This window comes from Lontra canadensis, unplaced genomic scaffold (assembly GCF_010015895.1).
Source record: "Lontra canadensis isolate GAN:19392208 unplaced genomic scaffold, GSC_riverotter_1.0 scaffold1, whole genome shotgun sequence".
In the NCBI taxonomy this organism is placed as follows: Eukaryota; Metazoa; Chordata; class Mammalia; order Carnivora; family Mustelidae; genus Lontra; species Lontra canadensis.
The window spans coordinates 54,215,753-54,238,064 of NW_022630995.1; the positions used below are offsets into that span (position 1 = coordinate 54,215,753).

Sequence of the window (22,312 nt, forward strand, 5' to 3'; positions counted from 1 at the left end):
GACATGAATATGCACTTCACATCAGAGTCAGCAGGGAAATGCAACTTAAAATTACAGTGAGATACCATTTCATACCCCCCAGAATGACTAAAATTAAAAGTACTGAAGACACAAAATGTTGACTATGCTGTGGAGCAACTGAAACTCTCATACGTTGCTGGTAGGAGCATAACATGGGGTAGTACCTCAGAAAACCGTTTGATGATTTTGTAAAAAGTTAAGCACACACTGGGGCACCTGGGTGGCACAGTCTGACTCTTGGTTTTGGCTCAGGATCTCACTGTCGTGAGATTGAGCCCTGCGCTGAGCTCCGTGCTTAGTGTGGAGTCCGGTTGAGTTTCTCTCTCCTTCTCTCTTTGCCCCTCCCCTCCAACAGCACATGCTCTTAATCTCTCTCTCTCTCTCTCTCTCTGTGTCTCTCTCTCTCTCTCAAATAAATAAATAAATCTTTTTTTTTAAAGAAAAATTAAGCGTAGGAAGAAAACACCACTGACATTCCAGCAAACTCTGCAGAGATGCCTACTGTGTGGCACCCTTTTACATCACTACACAGGACAAATATTTAAAATCCCCATCTCAACCAGTTATATTTGAATTTCTCACCTGGTTCAAAAGTTCAGCTCTAGGTAAGGGAAGGTGTCCTCCAAAAAGATCCATGAGCATCTGTGCTAGAATACAGAAGAAACCACTGTAGCTTTAAGCCATCATCTTCTCATTCATGCTCTATCCATAAAAACCTGTGTGCAACCCTGCAGTGTATCCCTGGGACAGCCAGTCAAAGGCATGAGCCTGCTTTGAAAAGTGTCAAGCACTGTATTCAAGTAAAGTATTATTATTTCACTTTTTTTTTCATCTGCAGGAAGTGTTGTGAATTTAGACCAGAGAGGCCTCTTTTTTTTAATTAATTTCTTTTCAGTGTAACAGAATTCATTGTTTATGCCCCACACCCAGTGCTCCATGCAATCTGTGCCTTCCATAATACCCACCACCAGGCTCCCCTAATCTCCCACCCTCCGCCCCTTCAAAACCCTCAGATTGTTTTTCAGAGTCCATAGTCTCTTATGGTTCATCTCCCCCTCCAATTTCCCCCAACTCCCTTATCCTCTCCATCTCCCATGTCCTCAATGTTATTTCTTATGCTCCACAAATAAGTGAAACCATATGATAATTGACTCTCTCTGCTTGACTTATTTCACTCACCATAGTTTCTTCCAGTCCTGTCCACGTTGATACAAAAGTTGGGTATTCATCCTTTCTGATGGAGGCATAATACTCCATAGGATATATGGACCACATCTTCCTTATTCATTCGTCCATTGAAGGGCATCTTGGTTCTTTCCACAGTTTGGTAACTGTGGCCATTGCTGCTATGAACATTGGGGTATAGATGGCCCTTCTTTCACTACATCTGTATCTTTGGGGTAAATACCCATTAGTGCAATTGCAGGGTCATAGGGAAGCTCTATTTTTAATTCAGAGAGGCCTATTTTTCAGAGCCCCAAGGACTAACTAAGCCCCATAACCAACTCCAAGCTCTCAGCCATTTTTGTTTGTTTGTTTGTTTTTAAAGATTTTATTTATTTATTTGACAGAGATCACAAGTAGGCAGAGAGGCAGGCAGAGAGAAGGGGGAAGCAGGCTCCCTTCTGAGCAGAGAGCCAGATTCGGGGCTTGATCCCAGGACCCTGGGATCATGACCTGAGATGAAGGCAGAGGCTTAACCCACTGAGCCACCCAGGTGCCCCTCTCAGTCGTTTTAACAGCCAATCATTAAGCACCCACTAATACCTTTGGGCTCCAGCTGAATCCTAATTGTGCAGTAACACTTAGAACTGTGTGTCAGGTTACGTTCTTAAATCCAAGGAAGATACTTCTCACCCCGATCCCTGCCATGGGAACTCCCTTCTCCCAGCCCCAGGTGGTCATGTCATTCCCAGCCCTGGATCTTTTGTGATTTGCACCTCTCTGTCTTCAAAGGATTGAAGTGCCCCTTAAGGAGGGAAGTGACCTGCAACCCCCACTGCACTTTTTGCTGAAGGAGAAGGCGCCAGAAATCCAGCGTCTACAGGAAGAGTGGCAAAGCCAGAAGGCTAGATTGCAGGCCCAGGTAGGACAGCCATGGTGGGGAGATGCCCTCCTGCTGGTGGAACCCCGCCTCCTTCTCCTCCTTCCAGACAATGTCGGAAATACATACAGAACCTGATTCATGTCTGGGCTGGGAGGGCATTCCAGGTCAGGACAAGGTAGGATTCTTGATTCTCTGTATTCATTCATTTATTTAATAACTCCTGTGGCCCATGAGCACCTCCTATGAGCTAGGAGCCTTCTAGAAACTTGGGGTACATTAGTGAACAAACCCAGGCAAATTCCTGCATTACAGCACTTGTATTATAGCAGAGGAAGTGGGAACAGACCCAAAATACCAAACATAAGAAAGAAGTAAAGCATATAGCATATTAGAGGATGATCAGTTTTTAGGAAAAAGGAAAAACAGAACAAGGTCAAAAGGATTGAGAGGCTATCTGGTCATGGGGGAGTGGGTGTAATACTCAAGGGAGTTATCAGGGAAGGCTTTAGGGGTCTCCTCTTCAATGTGTTGGATGGCTTGCATCTCAACCCATCTGCCCTTCTGACCTGACATTCGTGGCTCTAGCTGAGAAGCCCCCAGAAGACTGGCCATCACAGGGGTTTTTCAAAGTTACAGCACTCCCCTTCAGAGTTCCCTCAGATAGAGGAGGTTCAGCTGGGTTGAGGAGATATCCAGTGCACTTACTTGTTTTCAAGTCCCTCAGGAAGGGAAGGGGGAGGGAGAGGGCGCACCCTGAGGGCAGGATGCCATGGGGGGGGCAGGTCTCCCAGATGCAGCAGGCTCTGGAGCAGTGCGCCAGCACCTACAGGGAGGACCTGCAGGAGCTCAAGCAACTCTCCGACCACGAAAGGGAGAAGCTGCAGCATGAGCTCCAGGAGACCATTCAGCAGAACCAGGCCATGAAAGCCCAGCTGGAGGCCTCCCACCAGCGAGCCCTGCGCACGCTTGAGAAGGCCAAAAATCAAGAACTCAAGGTAAGGTGGAGAATTAGGAAGTCCACTACTTACTGAGCCCTTGCCGTGGAAGCATCTGTCATGTGCTAGACAGGGTGCATTTTGTACATGATCTCTAATCCCTACATGAATCTTCCAGGGTCACTATTATCACATTCCCTTCTTCCAGATGAGGAAAAATGCTCAGAGGGATTCAGTAAGTTGCTCAGGGTCACACAGCTAGGATATGGCCATGCAAGGATTCACACTTAGGTCTGTTTGGCTACTTGTACCGCGTCTCCCTGTTTCTATGTGATCTTGATAACATAAAAACAGCTTTATGACTTGGGCAATGTTGTGTGCGATGCATGCTGGGGGGTCGGACTCGCCTGGGAGACAAAAACAGAGAGGGCAAGTTGGAAAGTTGGGACAAAAAGGTCAAGTGCACCATGATGTGTAATCCAGCAGGAGCAGGTTTTGTCCATCTCCTACCTTCTACTTTCCCAGAAGGCCTTTGCTCCTGCTCCCTCAGGAGCTGGGACTCCCACTACGACTGTCACAACACACTGTCTTCCCCAGTTATAGCAGTCTTTATGCTCTATCTAATGACTTCCTTATATCATCAGATCTGCCACCTGAACCTGCTTGGGGCCAAGAAACATCTGTGTCTGTTCAGACCCTGAATCTCTTCCTAGTTCAGGATAGCTCCTTAGAAAATGGTCTCACTGAATTACAGTTTCAAGTTTAATTTCCCCTTCTGTACACTGGGGGTATTGAAATCCACCTCTTTGAGATGTCCATGAATAAGTGGAAAAAATGGATTTCTGGTTTTAAGGTGACAGAATAAAGGCTTTTGAATCCTTTCTTATTGGAAACCATCCAGGAAACAATAGGAAACACAAAGCTGAAGCATACTCCTATTCCAGATAAAGCAGGAGGCATCTGTGCCCTTGAGCCCCGCTACATGAGTACAGGACAGAAATGAGGAAATAGCATGTGGCCTCACAGAGTGGAGAAGCTTGAGCCAAAGTACCTGCAGAGAGAGGATGAGAATCAAGCTGATTCCATGGCAGAGCTCAGAAAGGCTCAGGAATTGGAGGTAGTAGTTATCACAGAGGCAAGAGTGAGATGAGGAATATGACTGACATAGAATGTCACATTCCCAGCTCAACCAGCACAGGCAAGCAATTAGCTCTCCCTTATTTAAAGACAAGAGATGGGGTGGGGGGAAATCCCTGGATAAACTGAGCCAGAGAGACTCTGAATTAGGAAATATGATTCACAGGGGCTGGGATGAAGCTTGGGTCGGAGAATAGGTTCAGGTGAAAATCTGTATACTGAGCTATTCATTGGACCACTGCCACCTCTCTGTGGTCCCCAGAAGTGCATTCTCCTGCTCAGCTCCAGAAGTCAAACAGCTAGAACTTAAACCCTTCCTAAGTAGGAGGCTGGAGAATGTTCTCTGGGGAAATTAAACCATCCTAGAGAAAAGACCTAGAGTCTCACATTTGTGGACTTCCAGTAAAATCACTGGCTCGCCATCTGGTCACCCTCCAGAGGAGCCCAGCACCCAACGGACCCTCTTCCAAGTAGCTCCATCTCAGTGTTCCATCTTTAATAAGAAAGCACAGCAATTACTAAACTTTTTAGGGAAGCCTCTAACATGGAAGTTGGGATCCAAAATAACTGGGGGAGAAGGAACAGACTCAGAAGAAATGACTAATGCAGTCAGCAGAAAGAAAAAAAAAAAAAGCTTCGATGATTATTGATCTCCTCAAAATTAAAAGATGATGTTTGCATCCGTGAAAGAACAACATGCTGTTTGTAAAGGAGGGGCAATTGGGTTAAGGAAGAGCTCTTTAGATAAAAAATATGATCACAGGAATTCTAAAAGTCAGGAAATGACTTGAAATGGAAAAAATGAAGAAACCTTCCAGAAACCAAAAGAAAAAACAAAACAGTGAAATGGGTGGTTGGAGAGAAGGAACACAAAGTGTAGAGTCACAACTGGGAAGCTCATATATAACAATTGGGAGCTCCAGAAAGAGATAAAGGAGGGGAAAGTATTTTCTTTGTTTTTTTTTAATTTATTTTTATTGTTTTTATTAAGATATAATATATTATTTGCCCCAGGGGTACAGGACTATGAATCATCAAGCTTACACACTTCACAGCACTCACCATAGCACATACCCTCCCCAATGTCCATAACCCAGCCACCCTCTCCTTACCCCCCACCCCCAGAAACCCTCAGTTTGTTTTGTGAGATTAAGAGTCTCTTATGGTTTCTCTCCCTCCCTATCCCATCTTGTTTCATTTTTTCCTTCCTTACTTCCCAAGCCCCCAACTCTGCCTCTCAAACTCCTCATATCAGGGAGATCATGTGATAATTGTCTTTCTTTAATTGGCTTATTTCACTCAGCATAATACCCTCTAGTTCCATCTACATCGTGACAAATGGCAAGATTTCATTTCGTTTGATGGCTGCATAGTATTCCATTGTGTATATATACCACATCTTCTGTATCCATTCATCTGTTGATGGCTAGGTTCTTTCCATAGCTTGGCTATTGTGGACATTGCTGCTATGAACATTCAGGTACATGTGCCCCTTCGGATCATTACATTTGTATCTTTAGGGTAAATACCCAGGAGTGCAATTGCTGGGTCATAGGGTAGCTCTATTTCCAACTTTGTGAGGAACCTCCATGCTGTTTTCCAGAGTGGTTGCACCAGCTTGCATTCCCACCAACTGTATAGGAGGGTTCCCCTTTCTCCACATCCTCTCCAACATCTATCATTTCCTGACTTAATTTTAACCATTCTGACTGGTGTGAAGTGGTATCTCATTGTGGTTTTGATTTGTATTTCCCTGATGCCAAGTGATGTTGAGGACTTTTTCATGTGTCATCTGGATGTCTTCTTTGCAGAATATCTATTCATGTCCTCTGCCCATTTCTTGATTGGATTATTCTTTGGGTGTTGAGCTTGAGAAGTTCTTCATAGATTTTGGATACTACCTCTTTATTTGATATGTCATTTGTGAATATCTTCTCCCATTCTGTTAGTTGTCTTTTGGTTTTGTTAACTGTTTCCTTTGCTGTGCAAAAGATTCTGATCTTGATGAAGTCCCAATAGTTCATTTTTGCCCTTGCTTCCCTTCATTTGGTGATGTTTCTAGGAAGAAGTTGCTGCAGCTGAGGTTGAAGAGGTTGCTGCCTGTGTTCTCCTCAAGGATTTTGATGGATTCCTGTCTCACATTGAGGTCTTTCTTCCACTTTGAGTCTATTTTTGTGTATGGTATAAGGAAATGGTTCAGTTTCATTCTTCTGTGTGTGGCTGTCCAATTTTCCCAACACCATTTATTGAAGAGACTGTCTTTTTTCCACTGGACATTCTTTCCTGCTTTGTTGAAGATTAGTTAACTATAGGGTTGAGGGTCTATTTCTGGGCTCTCTATTCTGTTCCTTTGATGTATGTGTCTGTTTTTGTGCCGGTACCATACTGTCTTGATGATGACACCTTTGTAATGGAGCTTGAAGTCCGGAGTTGTGATGCCACCAACTTTGGCTTTCTTTCTCAACATTCCTCTGGCTATTCGGGGTCTTTTCTGGTTCCATATAAATTTTAGAATTATCTGTTCCATTTCTCTGAAAAAAAAATTGATGGTATTTTGATAAGGATTGCATTAAATGTGTACATTGTTTTAGGTAGCATGGACATTTTCACAGTATTTGTTCTTCCAATCCATGAGCATGGAAAGTTTTTCCATTTCTTTGTGTCTTCCTCAATTTCTTTCATGAATACTTTATAATTTTCTGAGTACAGATTCTTTACCTCTTTGGTTAAGTTTATTCCTAGCTATCTTATGGTTTTAGGTGTAATTGTAAATGGGATCGACTCCTTAATTTTTCTTTCTTCTCTCTTGCTGTTGGTGTGTAGAAATGCAACTGATTTCCATGCATTGATTTTATATCCTGACACTTTACTGAATTCCTGTATGAGTTCTAGCAGTTTTGGAGTGGAGTCTTTTTGGGTTTTCCACATAAAGTATCATATCATCTGCAAAGAGTGATAGTTTAACTTCTTTGCTGATTCAGATGTCTTTTATTTCTTTTTGTTGTCTGATTGCTGAGGCTAGGACTTCTAGTACTATATTGAATAGCAGTGGTGATAGTGAACATCCTTGCCGCATTCCTGACCTTAGGGGAAAAGCTCTCAGTTTTTCCCCATTGAGAATTATATTTGCCGTGGGTTTTTCATAGATGGCTTTGATGATATTGAGGTATGTACCCTCTATGCCTACACTGTGAAGAGTTTTGATCAAGAAAGGATGGTGTACTTTGTCAAATGCTTTTTCAGCATCTATTGAGGATATCATATGATTCTTGTTCTTTCTTTTATTAATGTATTGTATCATATTGATTGTTTGATTTGTGGATGTTGAACCAACCTTGTAGCCCTGTAATAAACCCACTCGGTCGTGGTGAATAATCCTTTTAATGTGCTGTTGGATCCTATTGGCTAGTATTTTGGTGAGAATTTCCACATCTGTGTTCATCAAGGCTATTGTTCTGTCATTCTCCTTTTTGATGGGATCTTTGGTTTTGGGATCAAGGTAATGCTGGCCTCATAAAATGAGTTTGGAAGTTTTCCTTCCATTTCTGTTTTTTGGAACACTTTCAGGAGAATAGGTATTAATTCTTAAAATGTTTGGTAGAATTCCCCTGGGAAGCCATCTGGCCCTGGGCTCTTGTTTGTTGGGAGAGTTCTGATGACTGCTTCAATCTCCTTACTGGTTATGGGTCTGTTCAGGTTTTCTATTGCTTCCTGTTTCAGTTTTGATAGTTTATACATTTTTAGGAATGAATTTCTTCCAGATTGTCAAATTTGCTGACCTATAGTTGCCCATAGTATGTTTTCATAATTGTATTTCTTAGGTGCTGGTTGTGATCTCTCCTCTTTCATTCATGATTTTATTTATTGGGATCCTTTCTCTTTTCTTTTTGATAAGTCTGGCCAGGGGTTTATCAATCTTACTAATTCTTTCAAAGAATCAGCTCCTAGTTTTGTTGATTTGTTCTACTGTTCTTTTGGTTTCTATTTCATTGATTTCTGCTCTTTATGATTTCTCTTCTCCTGCTGGGTTTAGGCTTTCTTGGCTGTTCTTTCTCCAGCTCCTTTAGGTGTAGGATTAAGTTGTATATTTGAGACCTTTCTTGTTTCTTGAGAAAGGATTGTATTGCTATATACTTTCCTCTCAAGACTGCCTTTGCTGTGTCCCACAGATTTTGAGGAGTTGTGTTTTCATTTTCATTTGTTTCCATGAATTTTTTCAATTCTTCTTCATTTACCTGGTTGACCCATTTATTCTTTAGTATGATGCTCTTTAGCCTCCATGTATTTGAGTTCTTTCCAACTTTAGAAAGGGAAAGTATTTTCAAAGAAATAATGAAATCCTTAGAACTACAAGAGAAAGACCTCTACCAAGGTTCATCTTGAAATTTCAGGACACCAGGGAAACAGAAGAAATTCCAAAAAGCTCCCAGTGAGGAAAAGTGATTCCAGACACAAATTACTTGAATCAGAATGTCATGGGACATCTCACAGGCAGTAAAACAGTATACTAGAAGCCAATGCATAATTCTGAGAAATTCCATTACAACTATTAATAACTGTAAGAATTGAATACATATATCAACAGGCATGTGAAATATTAAGGAATTTGCCTTCTGTTCTCAAATTTCTGCCTCTCACCTTCCAATTCACTCTTCCCTGTCTGCCCTGCAGTAATGACCCAGATTCCTGAAGCATTTCTCCTTCACAGGGAGCACCATGTTAAGCTTCGTCAGTAGAGGACACTGGAGGCACCTTGTAGGAGGAGAGAGGCTTCTTCTCTTCCTGGTTCTGGTGGCTGTGTTTTTGCTTTGTCTCTGGCTTTAGCTGCTCATTGAAGAGTGACATGGCTGTGTAAGGACATCTGGTCTTCTTCTGCCCCAGTAAACTCACAGTGACCTCACAAACCTGGCCCGGGCCCAGTGACTGCTTTCCTGGAAGGAAGGCAGTCCTCATACCCACAAGGCTTACTCTGACAATCCCTGTGATTCACCCCCACCCCCCCACTGGCCACTGTTGCCTGTAGCCCAGACATTTGTTTTCTGTGAGCCTCCTCAGACAAATACCTTCATCTGCTCTGGCCCTTACACCTGCATGGGCACCCCCATTCTCTCCGAACATCACCCACCTGTGGCTCCTCTGTACTATGGAGGGTTGTTCCTGCTAACCAGTAACTGGACCAACAGTGGCCTGGATAGCCCAGTGATCTTCCCACCAGTGAGCCACCATACCTTCTCCGACAAGGTCTGTATCCCAAACTGGGGAAGGGTTCCCCCCTTCTAAATTGTCCTCATCTTGGGTACTCTCTCCCAGCCTCAGGACACCCTAGAGTTCTCTTTATATCTCTAGAGTTACTCTCCTGTAATAGCACAGTAATTTTTTATATTGAGCTCCTACTTAAATTACTGTGTGGTTTCTGTCTCCTGTTGGACCCAGGCTGCTATGTCTTCCACATGCTTTTCCTTAGGAAGTTCCTTGAAGAGTGCCCCACTGAAACGAGGGAGCAAGTCAAGGATTCCGGAATAAAAGGAATCTAGGATAGAGGAATTCAGGGTAGGAGAAGAAGGAAAAGGAAGGAGCCCAGCTATGCCATTGGCCCTGGCCAAGACAACAGCTCAGTCCAAGCTAGAGCCAGAGGACTGAGGTCTCAGAAGAGCAGCTCTAGGGGGAAATAAAACTACTAGATTTTCTGATCTGTTTGACCATGTAGAAAGTTGCATCGAAAGTGTTTAACACACACACACGCACACACACACAAATGTTTTACAAAGCTTTTAGATGTTGTAGGAAGACTTAGCCAAATATTTAAAGAAAGCTAAGCAAATTTTTAAAAAATGCAGCAAGTTATTAATGCAAGGAAAAACAAAAAGTTGTGCAGGTAGGCATTAATCATAATAGTTTTGCTCAGGAGCATACTGTATGTACTCATGATAACAAAAGTGTTGAGTATATTCCACTATATTAAAAGAATATATAATGATATGTGAGTAATGAAAGGGGGAGATTGTATGAACCTAAAATCCTCATCTACCCAAATGCAAAGACAATTCCTAGTCTCGAAAATAACCAAGACAGAGAAGAATGGAGATTCTAGCCTGCTAATGGTGGCAAATACCTGAAGAAACAACTGGAAGAGTTGTCAGAGGCTTCCTCCAGAGAACAAAGTGCAGAGAGAGGAAAAGGAGGGTTTTCCTTTCTTTTAATACTATTTAGCCCTTTATACTATATGCATGCATTGCTCTGATAAAAATATACAATAAGCCTTAAAAAAAAGAAAAAAGAAATAAAATAATACATGTGGACTCTTTGGTTTTTAAGAGGTGTCAAAAAAATGTGAGTTCTCTTCTTTTATTCTTTTAAATCTTTTTCCAGTTTGACTTGCAATTTACAACAGCTCTGGTTGATGAGATGCCAGGTTGCTAGGTGGTGGGTAATGCTGGCCTTTGTGTTCTCCTGAGCTTTACCCATCCAGGCTGTAGACTTAGCTCCCAGGGGAAGCTGGGGGTTGTGGCTCACCAGTGGGGGTGGTGTTCCAGGACTCCCCTGGAAGGAAGGAAGGAGCCTGTGAGCTCTGGCCTCCTCAGCTCTGCCCATCCCCCCATACGTTGCAGGTCTCTGCTCTAGCCCCTGGAGACCCTACAGATTCACGGGGTCCTTGTTGCTGGCTCAAGTCCGATGATTCCAAAGTGACACCAAAGAATCAAGTTCCAATTCTAATTTAAAATACCAGATATATAGTCATTCCTTGTACAGGATCGTGAGGAGGAGTGGGATGCATGGGTTCAAATCCTGGGTCTGCCACTTATAAGGTGTGGGCTCAGGCAATCTCTCAGTTTCTTTGTGCCTCAGGTTCCTCATTTATAAAATAATAACTACTAAGACTGTTGAGAGCATCAAAGAGATAACACATGTAAAGTACTTAGAACCATACGAGGCTGAGTAAGAGCTTGTCTTTGTCCATTCAGGTTCCTGTAAGAGAACACCGCGGACTGAGCCGCTTGGAAACATAAAAATGAATTCCCCACTGTTCATTCTGGAGGCTACAAGTACAAGACCAAAGCACCAGCTGGTCTGGTGTCTGTTGAGAGTTCACTCCCTAGTTCATAGACAGCCACCTCACTATAACCTCACGAGGGAGAAGGGGTAGGGGAGCTTTTGTGAATCTCCTTTATGAGAGCACTGATTCATGAGGGCTTCACTGTCCTGACCTCATCAACCTCCAAAAGCCCCACTCCTGATGCCATCCCATGGGGAATCAGTTTTCAACCTATGACTTGGGGGCGTGGGAGGGGGGGTTGGGCAGAAACATCCAGTCCATAGCAGAGCTCCATTTTTAAAGATTGGCTGTTACTGCTCACTCGTTGACCCTGAATTATTTATAGAACAGGTTCCGCCACCTACTCCATGCTGTGCTCTGCAAGCATCAGGATGATTAACACACTCTTGGCTTTCTGGACTGCACCTCCAGGGGGAAAGGCAACCACTCAGACAGGCTGTTGTAGTTCAGTGGGTAGGAGCCAGGGGACAGTTGGGGAGCACAGGGAAGGAGACTTTACCCAGGATGGGGATGGAGAGTGTGTTACTGTGATTTCTAAAAAGAAATCTTATTTGGTATTAGTCTCATTTCTGACACACTGCTCCTAAAACTCTTGGAAATTCCTAAGTGAAGAGAGAAGCCAAAGTGCCTTCTCTTGCATTAATGAGGAAGCTTGGGGACCCCACTGAGGATGAGGGGGCTGATTGCCAGGGGAACCCACCTTAGGATTTGAGGGTTGGAACTTTCAGTCCCACCCCTGACCTCTGGGGAAGGGGGAAAGGCAGGAGATCGATTCAGTCACCAGTGGCCAATGATTTAATTAATCATGTCTATGTAACAAAGCCTCTTAGAAACCCTAAAGCAGAGAGTGGGCTCAGAGAGCTTAGAGGTGGGCGAACACCGCCACATACCACAAGGGCGACGTGCCCCAATTTCATGGGGACAAAACCTCCTGTGACCTCTTCCTACATATCTCTTCATCTGGCTATTGATTCATATCCTTTACTATCCTTTGTCACAAATCGATAACCTAGTAAATAAACAGGTTTCCTGAGTTCCGTGAGCCGCTCTAACAAATTAATTGAGGGGTCGTAGGACTGCTGATTTATAGCCCGTTGGTCAGGAGCACAGGTAATGACCTAGTCTTCCAGCTAGCATCTAAGATGCAGGGCAGTCTGATGGGACTGAGCTCTCACCCTGTGGGATGCTTTCTCTTTCCAGGCAGAGAGTGTAAGGATTGAGTTGACTCGTAGGACACTGTCCTCCATTGGTGTTCAGCATTGTTTGTTGGTGTTGGGAACCCACTGGTCCCCCCCCCGCCCCCACACAAACACCTGCATTGTGACTGGTGTCATTATCTTTGAAGAAAGGGTGAACATGGGCCTTTTAGGAGGCTTTAAAACAACCACAACACAAGCAGAGTAAACCTCCCATAGGTTTACTGGAGTCATTCACCAGGGGTGAGTGGTTTGATGTAAACTCTGAGTGTTCAACTTTGCATAGTTCTCACCAGGGAGGGCTACTGAGCAAAAAAGCAGGCAGTGCTGATCTAAACACTGTGCTGTTCCCAGGGGACAGAGGGGCTGGATCATGGAGTGAGAGAGTTTGGCCCCATCTTAAAACCTTAGCCTGGATCTTTTCATTCCCATTTCCCTTGGGATAAAAATGTCACCAATTGCAGTTCTCTGAGCCTTGTAGCAAGTATAAGAGGAAGAAATACTTGAGAGTCTGAAGAGGAGGAGACTCTTCTGTCTTATGAAATAAACTCAGCACCGTTTGACTGAGTTTCCTAGAGGAGGAGTAAAACGGATTCCCAATTTCAAGGAGCAGGAGAGCCAAAGATGCCACTGTGCTCAGTTAGCTCCCTGCGGCTCTGGGGGTGGGGGGCTTGGTGCTCTGAACTGGAGCCTACTATCTTTGGTGAAACCCCATTTCTCACTGTTTCCAAAGGCTGCATGGGGAGTGTGGAGGGCCTGAGCCCAGGACCCTGCTGCCCAGGGGTGACTGTCCTGTTCCACCTTTACCTGTCTTCAGTCAGCTCACTTCCCTGCATCTGGCTGGCACAAAGGAGGGAGATGATGCTTCCTGCATCTTTCCTGCGTGACCTTGGGAAAACTAGTTCATCTCTCCCAGCCCTGATTTTTTCTTTTAAAAGATGGGCTATGTCTTTTTTAAATTTTTTATTTATTTGTATTATTTATTTATTCTATTTTATTGAGAGAGTGTGTGTGCATGCACATGGGGTGGGGGGTGCAGGACAGGGGAAGGTCCAGCGAGAGAGGGAGAGAGAGAATCCTAAGCAGAACCCTCACACTGAGCACAGAGCCTAACTCCCGGTTTGATCTCACAGCCCTGAGATCATGACCTTAGCAGAAATCAAGAGTCAGACGCTTAGCCCACTGAGCCACCCAAGTGGCCCAAGATTAGCTGTGTCTTAATTGGAACTCTCTGTTGCAAAACCCCCCTAAAATTGTATTAGTTCCCTATTGCTGCTATCACAAATACCACAAACTTGGTGGCTGACCACATCACAGATTTATTATCTGACAGCTCTGGAGGTCAGAAGTCCTAAATTCAAGGTGTCAGGGTGTTGGCAGGACTGTGTTCCTTCTAAAAGCTCAAGGGATGGATCTGTTTTCTTGCCTTTTCTGGCTTCTAGAGGCTGCCTGTGTTCCCTTGGCTCCTGGCCTCTCCCTGCATCATCCAAGTCAACAGTGTAGCATGTAACATCTTCAAGTACCCCTCTCTTCCTCTCCCTCTCCCCTAGCACCCTCCCTACTTCTGCTCCCCTCCACCACTGCTTCCTTCTTCCATCAGCACCTCTCCTCTGACTGGCTGTCCTGCTTCCTTCCTATAAGGACCTCTGTGACTACATTAAGCCTGCCCAGATAATTTGGGATAAGCTCTCATTTCAGGTTCCTTAACTTATTCACACCTGTAAAACTCCCTTTACCAAGGAAAGTAACATATTCACAAGTTCCAGGGATCCCCACATGGATACCTTGGGACCATTATTATTTTGACTCCCAGAAACCAACTTGAGCTAGCTTAGGCAGTGAAGACATTTCTATTAAAGTTTACAAAGCTACTCATAGAAACAGTTTTGGGTGTTTGATATATGAGAGACTTTCAATAAATGAATGTCACATAAAAGGATGACTGACTGAATGAAATAATCATAAATGAAATAAGAGAAGAATAATAAGTGAACCAGAAGGCAGAGAGACAGCCCGTTCTGGGGACCAGACTAGACCAGAGACTGGAAAGACTATAGGGACCCCTCCTTCTGTCATTCCTGCCCTGCTCGTCACAGACAACTCTTTCCACCTCCCTGGTCTTGGAGCAGGTGTAAGATGGTCACCGCCCCTCCCCCGAGTGTATTAAATCTGGAGCCAACTAGTCAGTGTTTGTCTGTCTGTTACTTGCGCTCTTTCTCCCTGGCCTCCTAACCCCAAATTCCCAATGACTGGCTCAGCTTGGAACAGGAATCCACTCTGGCCTAATCAGCTATGGTTTGGAGTTAGGTTCACATGGTATAAAACGGCTGCTGTGGCCAAGCCATCACCAACATCTCAGGTCGTTCTCAGTAGCCCAATAAGCCCTCCACCAAGGAGTGGTGAATGCTCAGTGCACCCTGGTGCATAGAAGGAAATTGGCAGAGGGGACAGGTCCCCCCTCCGTGCCCGCTTTATCCCATTTTCATCCTCAGGCCACAGAGGAGCGCTTGAAGAAGGAATCCAGCCACAGCCTCCAGATCCAGCACCAGGCACACCGATTGGAGCTCCAGGCCTTGGAAGAAAAGGCCCAGCAGAAGCTTCAAGGGGAGCTGGAGAGGATGCAGACTCAACAGGCTCTACTGTTAGGTATACAGCCCCCTGCCCCTGGAAGGGTCTAGCTACCTGGCAGGGTCCACACGTGGAGACCAGGGGCAAGATGGGGCCCCCATGTTTGGGGGCACACAGGCCCGGGTGACTTTCCGGGCTCCGCCTCCAACTAACTGGGAGACCTAGGGTAGGGGTGGGGGGCGTCACAGTCAGTCTCAGTTTCCTTTTCTAGAAAATGGAGTCACTATTGTCCCTACCCATAAGGACGGTGTGTGGATGTGATGATATTAAATAGAAAGTTCCTAGCATATAACAGGAGCCTGGTGACTGTTCCAGCTGTCCAAAAGCAGGGCGTTCCTGTGAAACATTCCCTAAATCAAAATGGCGAAAAGCAAAGAAGCAATTACCATTCATTTAAATGAACACTCTGGAGCGTTCCCAGACCCCCAAAGTCACCTGTCTTAGGCTTTCCTGATACCACAGGACACATCTTGCGAACGGATGCGCACAGTAGCTGGAGACGAAGTCCAGACGCTCACGGACATAGCGCGGTGCGCCGAGATGCTGGGTGTGACTCCCGGGGAAGGCGCTGGGGGGCGCCACTCTCACGGCCCGAGGTGCGCGCTGCTTCCAGACCCGCTCCCTGCAAAACCAGCCAAGAACGTTATTTTCCCTTTTCGCCTTTTTATGTAAAGATGAAAGTCTTCGGATTTCTCTAGGGCAAAGAGGTTCTAATGTAGGTCTTTTTTAAAATCAAAGCGGTGTTAGGTGAACTTTGGAAAAGCGGAGGCATCCGTATTATTATCATCATCATCGTTATTCAATAAAAGCCAGATCTCTGAGCCTTCGTGACACATTCATGGGATCGCCTCAACCTCTCATTTCCATTCTGAAGTTTTCCGCAAATCTGGGGGACTTACGCCTCCAGGCTCCTGTCCTTTGCCTGCCCCCACATCATCTTCGGCCAGAAACTCACCTCCTCTTCAGACATCCAAAACCAGTCACAGGGAGCATTCTGGAAGTTACCAGAAGCAGTAAAGATCTCTGGAGCCAAATTGTTTGGGCTTGAAGCCCAGCTCCAACACTCACAAGCTGCCTGACTTTGGGCAAGTTACGTAACTGTTCTGTGCCTAAGTTGCTCATCTGTGAAATGGGAATAATAGCAACATCCAGCCGGTATGCAGTGAATGCTAGGCAGATGTTCACTGTTATCATCACTGAATATTCCCACATTGCATGGCTGGCCCTCGAAGCCTCATTCTGGTTTTGTAGATCATCTTTTCCCTCATTTTCTCCTTTATTCTCATCTTCCATCTCACTCTTAAGAGCAAGACAAATGCCTCTCCTTATTTCATGCCTAGCATTGGCCTTATTAAATATATATATATTTTTCAAACCCAGGCAGGGTTCTCCTTAAGAGAATTTTGGGAAAGAGCATTTTCTTTACCTCCATAAGTGATTACCATGTACCTGCTGCTTGTTGAGCTTTTTCATTAGACAGTGTGTCCTGCAGACTGTACGTCAGCACATCAGCTCTGCCCATTTCTGGAGGAAGTGCATTGGGGAGAGAGAGAGTCCCATTGAGTCCCCAGTTAACATCCAAGTGGGAAATGCTAGCGTTGGCATCATCTAAGGAAGATGGATTACACAAGATAAAACCCAGGCGGTACCATGTGTCTCAGATACAAGACAAGATTCACATCATGTTGAACACCCCTGGTGATTCCAGCACCCAACAGCAGTTGTCCCTACCGCCACTTCCCTTGTCCCTCTGATCCCACAGCAACCTGGTCCTGTCCTGGACAGAATATTCAGGAGAGAGCCTGGGTACATGCTAGGATTCTCAACATAGCCCCAGGAAGAAGGGGCTCTATGAACTCTCTTAGGATAATAGAAAGTGGTTGGCTTTGTGGGTGCTATGGGGGGGGGGCTATCATGACAAGATTATTAAATTAGACATTCCTGGTCCCAATTACTGTGATTCCACTGTCTGTGTGAAACACGTTTGACCTGCAGTGTAGTTCAGTGTGTGAGGGGTAAGGGAGTGTCCATCAGATTACCTGATCCACTGGGGTGGGGACCCAGCCATGCTGGATAGACAGGTGGATGGGTTGAAGGATGGAAGGGCAGGTGGTTATGTGGATGGATGAATGGATGGATGGATGGGCTGATGGACAGATGGGTAGGTGGATGTGTAGAGAGGTAGAGTGGTTGGACAGATGGTTGGATAGATGGGTAGAGGGAGGGAGGGAAGGAGCAGGGGAGAGAAGGGAATATATTACTGAAGAGGAAAAGGTAATAAATGAAACCACTCTAGTTATGCTTTACTAAAGGTTTTATTGAACATATTTTTGTGATAGAGGATTTCAAAATACTGAATTGGGTTTAGGCTTTTTAAAGAAAATAGGCTATAGAGATCACTATTAAAATCCTAGTGGGGAGGAAAGATAAATCAAGTAAATTTTTCAACATATCATCAGAATAACTCAGCTTTGTTATGTTTAATATACTATAACTTTCAGAGAAGCTTAGTAAGTTTATGGGAAATCTTTTTGCTACAGATATATTTTTATAATACCATTAATTTCCTCTTTAAACATCACGTGTTTATTTTACCAACATATGTTGAGCATGTGCTCTATACTAAGACATCTAAGTCTACAGGGTTATCTCATGGCTTATGGAATTCTTGGAACAATGTTTCAACAATCCTTTGCAGCAACAAATATAGAGTCCCAAAAAGTTCCTAACAGAAAAGGAAAATATCAAATTTACTAGCACTTGAAAATGATCTTGTCTTTAAAAAGTAATAGCTCTTCCTTCTCCAGAGTCCCTCAAGCAGGAGCTGTCAGAGCAGCGGGCCGCCTGCTCTGAGCACCAGAAGGACCTGGAGGCGCTGCAGGCTGAGCTGAGGTCTCTGGGCAGCTTGGGCAGGCGACAGGCAATCGCCCAGTGTCCAGGGGACAGCGAGGACCACACCATCCCTGCCGAGGTCAGCACCGCATTCTGCCCACACTGCACCCCTCTTGCAGTGACATCAGGGCTGCAGGGAGAAAGTCATAACGGAGAGGCTCCAGGGGGTCATCATTCACTTCTGGAATGGGGAAGATGCTTCTTCTACAGTCCTAGGAGATCCTGGATGGGTCTGCAGCCTCCCATTTTGAAAAGCAAAAAACAAGTTTTAAGCGCTGTGTGTCATTTTATATTCAGACACAATAGCATTTCAGAGTGGCATTGCAACATGGGCCCTAGAATCAGCCAGTCAGGATTACTCCTTCAGATCTGCAGAGGATGTCTCAGAATGCCTCCTCAGACAGTCTTCCTGCCTTAACCTCCCTGATTCCATCAATGGGAGCTGCCTTTTTTGTCACCGAAGTTCAACACCAACTCTCCTTGAACTTCCTAGTCAGACTTGGCCCCTCAGCCCCTTCCTTATACATCCATATTCCCACCTGGCCAGCAGTGCAGTGACATCCTAACAGCCCAGACTCTCTCCCCTGAAGCCCACCGTGTACCATACGGTGACAGGTATGCATCTATATAAAGCTTCAGTGACTCCCTTCTGCTATCAGAACGACTTCCAGATGCCTGGCGAGGAAAAGCCTTCACCCACTGGCCACACTTCTTACTTTCAGCCATATCTCCCTCTGCTCTGAACATGGGCCCAGCATCATGCCCCTGGGCCTTTGCATGTGCCCAATCCCTGTTTGGGACGCCTTCCTCCCTCCTCAGTGCCCAGCTCACCCTCTGGGCCAGGGGTCTCCCCTTTGATCTGAGTATATGTGCTGTCGAGGTTTGGCTCTGGGGACCTCCCTTCCACACCTGCGGCTTCACCCCTCTCTGAGCTCCCCCAGCACTTCCTGTTACAGTCCTGCCGCCCTCGTGTCTACTGTATGACCCAGTTAGGCAGCCGTCATATATATCATGGATGTTCTTTACGGTTGTTTTCAACCGGACCAGGAGTCTTTTGAGAACCAGGCCAGTCTGCCTCGTTTCATCTCCACCCCCACTCTCCACATGGGCGCACCACCAAGTCTGTGGGTACAAATGATTAGTTGGGGTCCCAGCCCTGCTGGAGGTCCCGGGAGCATGGGGATTCTTCACTCAAGATATTGTCAGTACTGAGCACCTGAAGATGATTTGTGTTTAATGAAGAATATTAAATGATGAATCACAGGGAGCTCTGCCCAGTCAGTAAAGTGTAGCAGAGGGAAGACAGATCATGTTCCAGTAAGTGTTCTAGATCTGTTGGAGCCAGCCATACATATGGAAGGGGGCAGGGGAATTGTGGGATTGTGACGTCTGTGATGACAACCTCCCTGGGTGCCGTGGATAAAACCCTGGGATCACTGGGTGGATGAGATGATACCTGGCTGCCCCCAGGTGCCCTCCCTCACCTTCACCTCATTGGAGGGAGGCTCCAAACCCTCTGGGAGGAAGGCCCCAGAGGAAAACTCACACAGAGAAGAAATATGGGCATATTAGCAAGGAGGAACAGCCCCAGGCAGCAGAACCGAAAGAGGGAAGGGACGGGTACCCCATACAAGGATGAATCCTTAAGTTGTCCCCCACTGCAGGTAACTGGTATCCCACCTGCTGGGATCTACTGAGGAGCTCTGTGAAATAATTATCCTCTCTGTCTGAACTAGGGACAGACAGGGATGCATTTATTCATCAGGCTCTCGCATTAGTCAAGGGTGGTCCCACAGGACCTTAACCAAGCTCCTCCAGGCTTTACATATCTGAGTGCCTGGTGCCCAGGAGCCCATGAGTGTCATGCACATGCAAGCCCCAAGGCAGGAAGCAGGAGGTGTAAGGCGTGGCCCGCAGATGCTCCCTGTGCCAAGCTGCTCAGTCCTCCTGCGAAATGAGCAAATGCAGAAGCCTTAAAGGCACGTTTGAGCGGCCTTGAAAACCCTAGCATTCACTAAGCAGGAGTTAACTCTGATCCCATTGAATTTGGACATAGATCTTCGAATTTCTATCTGAACCACTGGCATTCAGGCACCATTTCATTTAGCAAGCATTTATTTGGCACCTACTGGATGCCAGCCACGGAGCAGGCGCCAGAGGACTGGAAAACTGGAAGGGAGATGGTGCCTTCCCGGGCCAGCTGAGGAAACCAGGCGCGCTGCCCTGTGATCTCTCCACAGCCAGGATTCGGATTCGGTGATGGCAGAGAGTAGAAAGGAGAGGAGAGAGGAGAAAGCTGATCGCTTCTTCCCCGAAGCAGTGCTATTTCGGTAGGGAGGGCTCTGTGGGCAGAGAGAAGGCGAGGAGGTCTGAAAAACGGGCAGAGTGGTTGGCTGGTTTTGATTTAATCCACGTTCTTGGCTGACCGGCCTTATTAAGCTTCGTGAGGGCGGGATGTGGCCAGCTCTCAAAGCGGGAGAACCTGGAGCCTGGCGGCGAGTTCCTGAATCCGAAGCAGGAGGCTGGGCGGACCACTGGTTCCGGCTTTGCGCGGCACGTCTGGGGCCCTCTGCGCCTCGTCCGCCTTGGCGGCCCCTGAAAACACCTCTCCCGGGTCCTTTCTCCCCAGGACGGGGACGGCCTGGGCCAGGCCCGCTCTCCGGAGAGCGCCGCCGAGCCGGGTCCGAGCGAGGCGTGCGCCCTCTGGGAGGAGAACTCGCGGCTCAAGGACGCGGTGCAGCGGCTGCGGGCCGAGGTGGAGCAGCACCAGCAGGAGGCGCTGCAGCTCCGCGACCAGCGCAGGTGGGTCTCTCCAGGCCGGGAAGCTCTCCGCCCGGGAGCTCCCCGCTTGCCCTAGCTCCCACCACTGCGCCCACTGCTCCTTGGCGAGCCTCTGAGATCTAAGGCTTCCCGCCTCACCATCTCTGCAAAGGAAAGACTCCCTAATGCTAGCACGTCACTGATGTTACTCCAGACCCATGAAAAGTACTAGTGCTTTCGGCTCAACACTGCAGAGGATTTGCCCAGGAATAGAAAAGGGAATCCTACTTCCCTACAAACAAGGAATTTATGGAATCAGACCTGACCATACCAAAAGCATCTTCAAAACCAGCCTTAGGGAGACAGGGCGATGGAATAGTTCAAACGGTGCTGGGCGCTCTTTAACTAGCTGTGTGAGCTCCTGAGAGTCCACTAACTTTCCCCTAGACGGTGCCGTCGTCTGCAAATGGAGGTAAGACCACTAGCTTTCAGGGCTGTCGTGGAGTGCAGTGAAACATAAGCAAGATTTTGCACTGGCTCTGGCCTGGAGGAAGCCCTTGGTAAACAGTGGCGGTTACTGTTATTACCTAATCCAAGCTGGATAGCTTCTATCAGTTCTGAATTCACAGCTGTTTCACCCCGTTGCTGGAAAGTTTATAACTACAGATGGAATGCTCGGGTAGGAGGTGCTGAGAAGGGGTCCCACAGGCAGGGTTCTCATGGACCCCACAACTCAGAGCGCCCAGGTCTTCTTCCCAGTGTCCTGACTTCACATTCATATAACCACTCCCCCAGACTGTCTCCCCAACCCAGCCACCCCGTGGAGGGTGGAGAATCCCCAGTGCCCACGAGGTTCAGTCCCCAGAGCGCGGGCCAGCCTAGCTGAGCTCCCACCCACCTGCAGGCTGCTAGAGGAGGATCAGCAAGCCCAGCGGGCCCGGGAGGTGGAGAAGCTACGCCAGGAACACCGGAAGGAGATGCAGGCCATGGTGGCAGATTTCAGCAGCGCTCAAGCTCGGCTCCAGGCCCGGCTGGCTACCCTGGAAACTGAGTAAGTGAGGTCTGGGGCCCCAGGTTGCAAGGGGGTAGTCGATGTACATTTTATTAGGGTGACCAGCTCATCCCAGTGTGCCTGGGACTCCCCCAGTTTTGAAACTACAAGTCCCGAGTTCCAGGAAGCACCTCAGTCCTGGGTACATGCTGAGAGCTGGTCCCCCTCACTTTGGGAGCCTGCATTCTCTGTGTGCAGAGCACTGAGACTTTGTGATGAATGATCACTGCCTTATGGACTTGGTTTGACCCTCACACTGGGAAGAAATCAGAAGGATCAAGGCTACGTTTTTTATAACATTTGCCCCTTCTCACATGCCTCATCTCATTGAATCTTTAGAGTAGTCCTTGTTCACGATGGAAACTGTTACTCCCCCAGACAGACAACAGATAAAGGAACCAAGGGGCCTTGTGCATATTTGGATGCATTCACTGATTTATTCAACAGTTGTTTATTAAGAGCTTACTGTGTGCCCTGCCCTATTTAGGCTGGGAACTGGGCAAAGACTATGCTCTTACAGAGCTCACAAATTCTAGATGGGGATTCAGACAAGAAAGAAGCAAATAAACTTTTGACTCAGAGAAAGTTCTG

The 22,312-nt window shown here is 46.5% G+C and overlaps 1 protein-coding gene across 1 annotated transcript in view; it reads left to right on the top strand.

Moving 5' to 3' along the window:
- FAM184B (family with sequence similarity 184 member B) overlaps positions 1–22,312 on the top strand; it is a 168,148-nt gene that overhangs the window by 138,313 nt on the left and 7,523 nt on the right. Inside the window, exons 9-14 of the mRNA XM_032854466.1 lie at positions 1,978–2,107; positions 2,851–3,063; positions 14,883–15,036; positions 17,826–17,989; positions 20,540–20,712; positions 21,575–21,721. Coding sequence (XP_032710357.1) covers positions 1,978–2,107; positions 2,851–3,063; positions 14,883–15,036; positions 17,826–17,989; positions 20,540–20,712; positions 21,575–21,721 — 981 coding nt within the window. The remainder of the gene's footprint in view (positions 1–1,977; positions 2,108–2,850; positions 3,064–14,882; positions 15,037–17,825; positions 17,990–20,539; positions 20,713–21,574; positions 21,722–22,312) is intronic.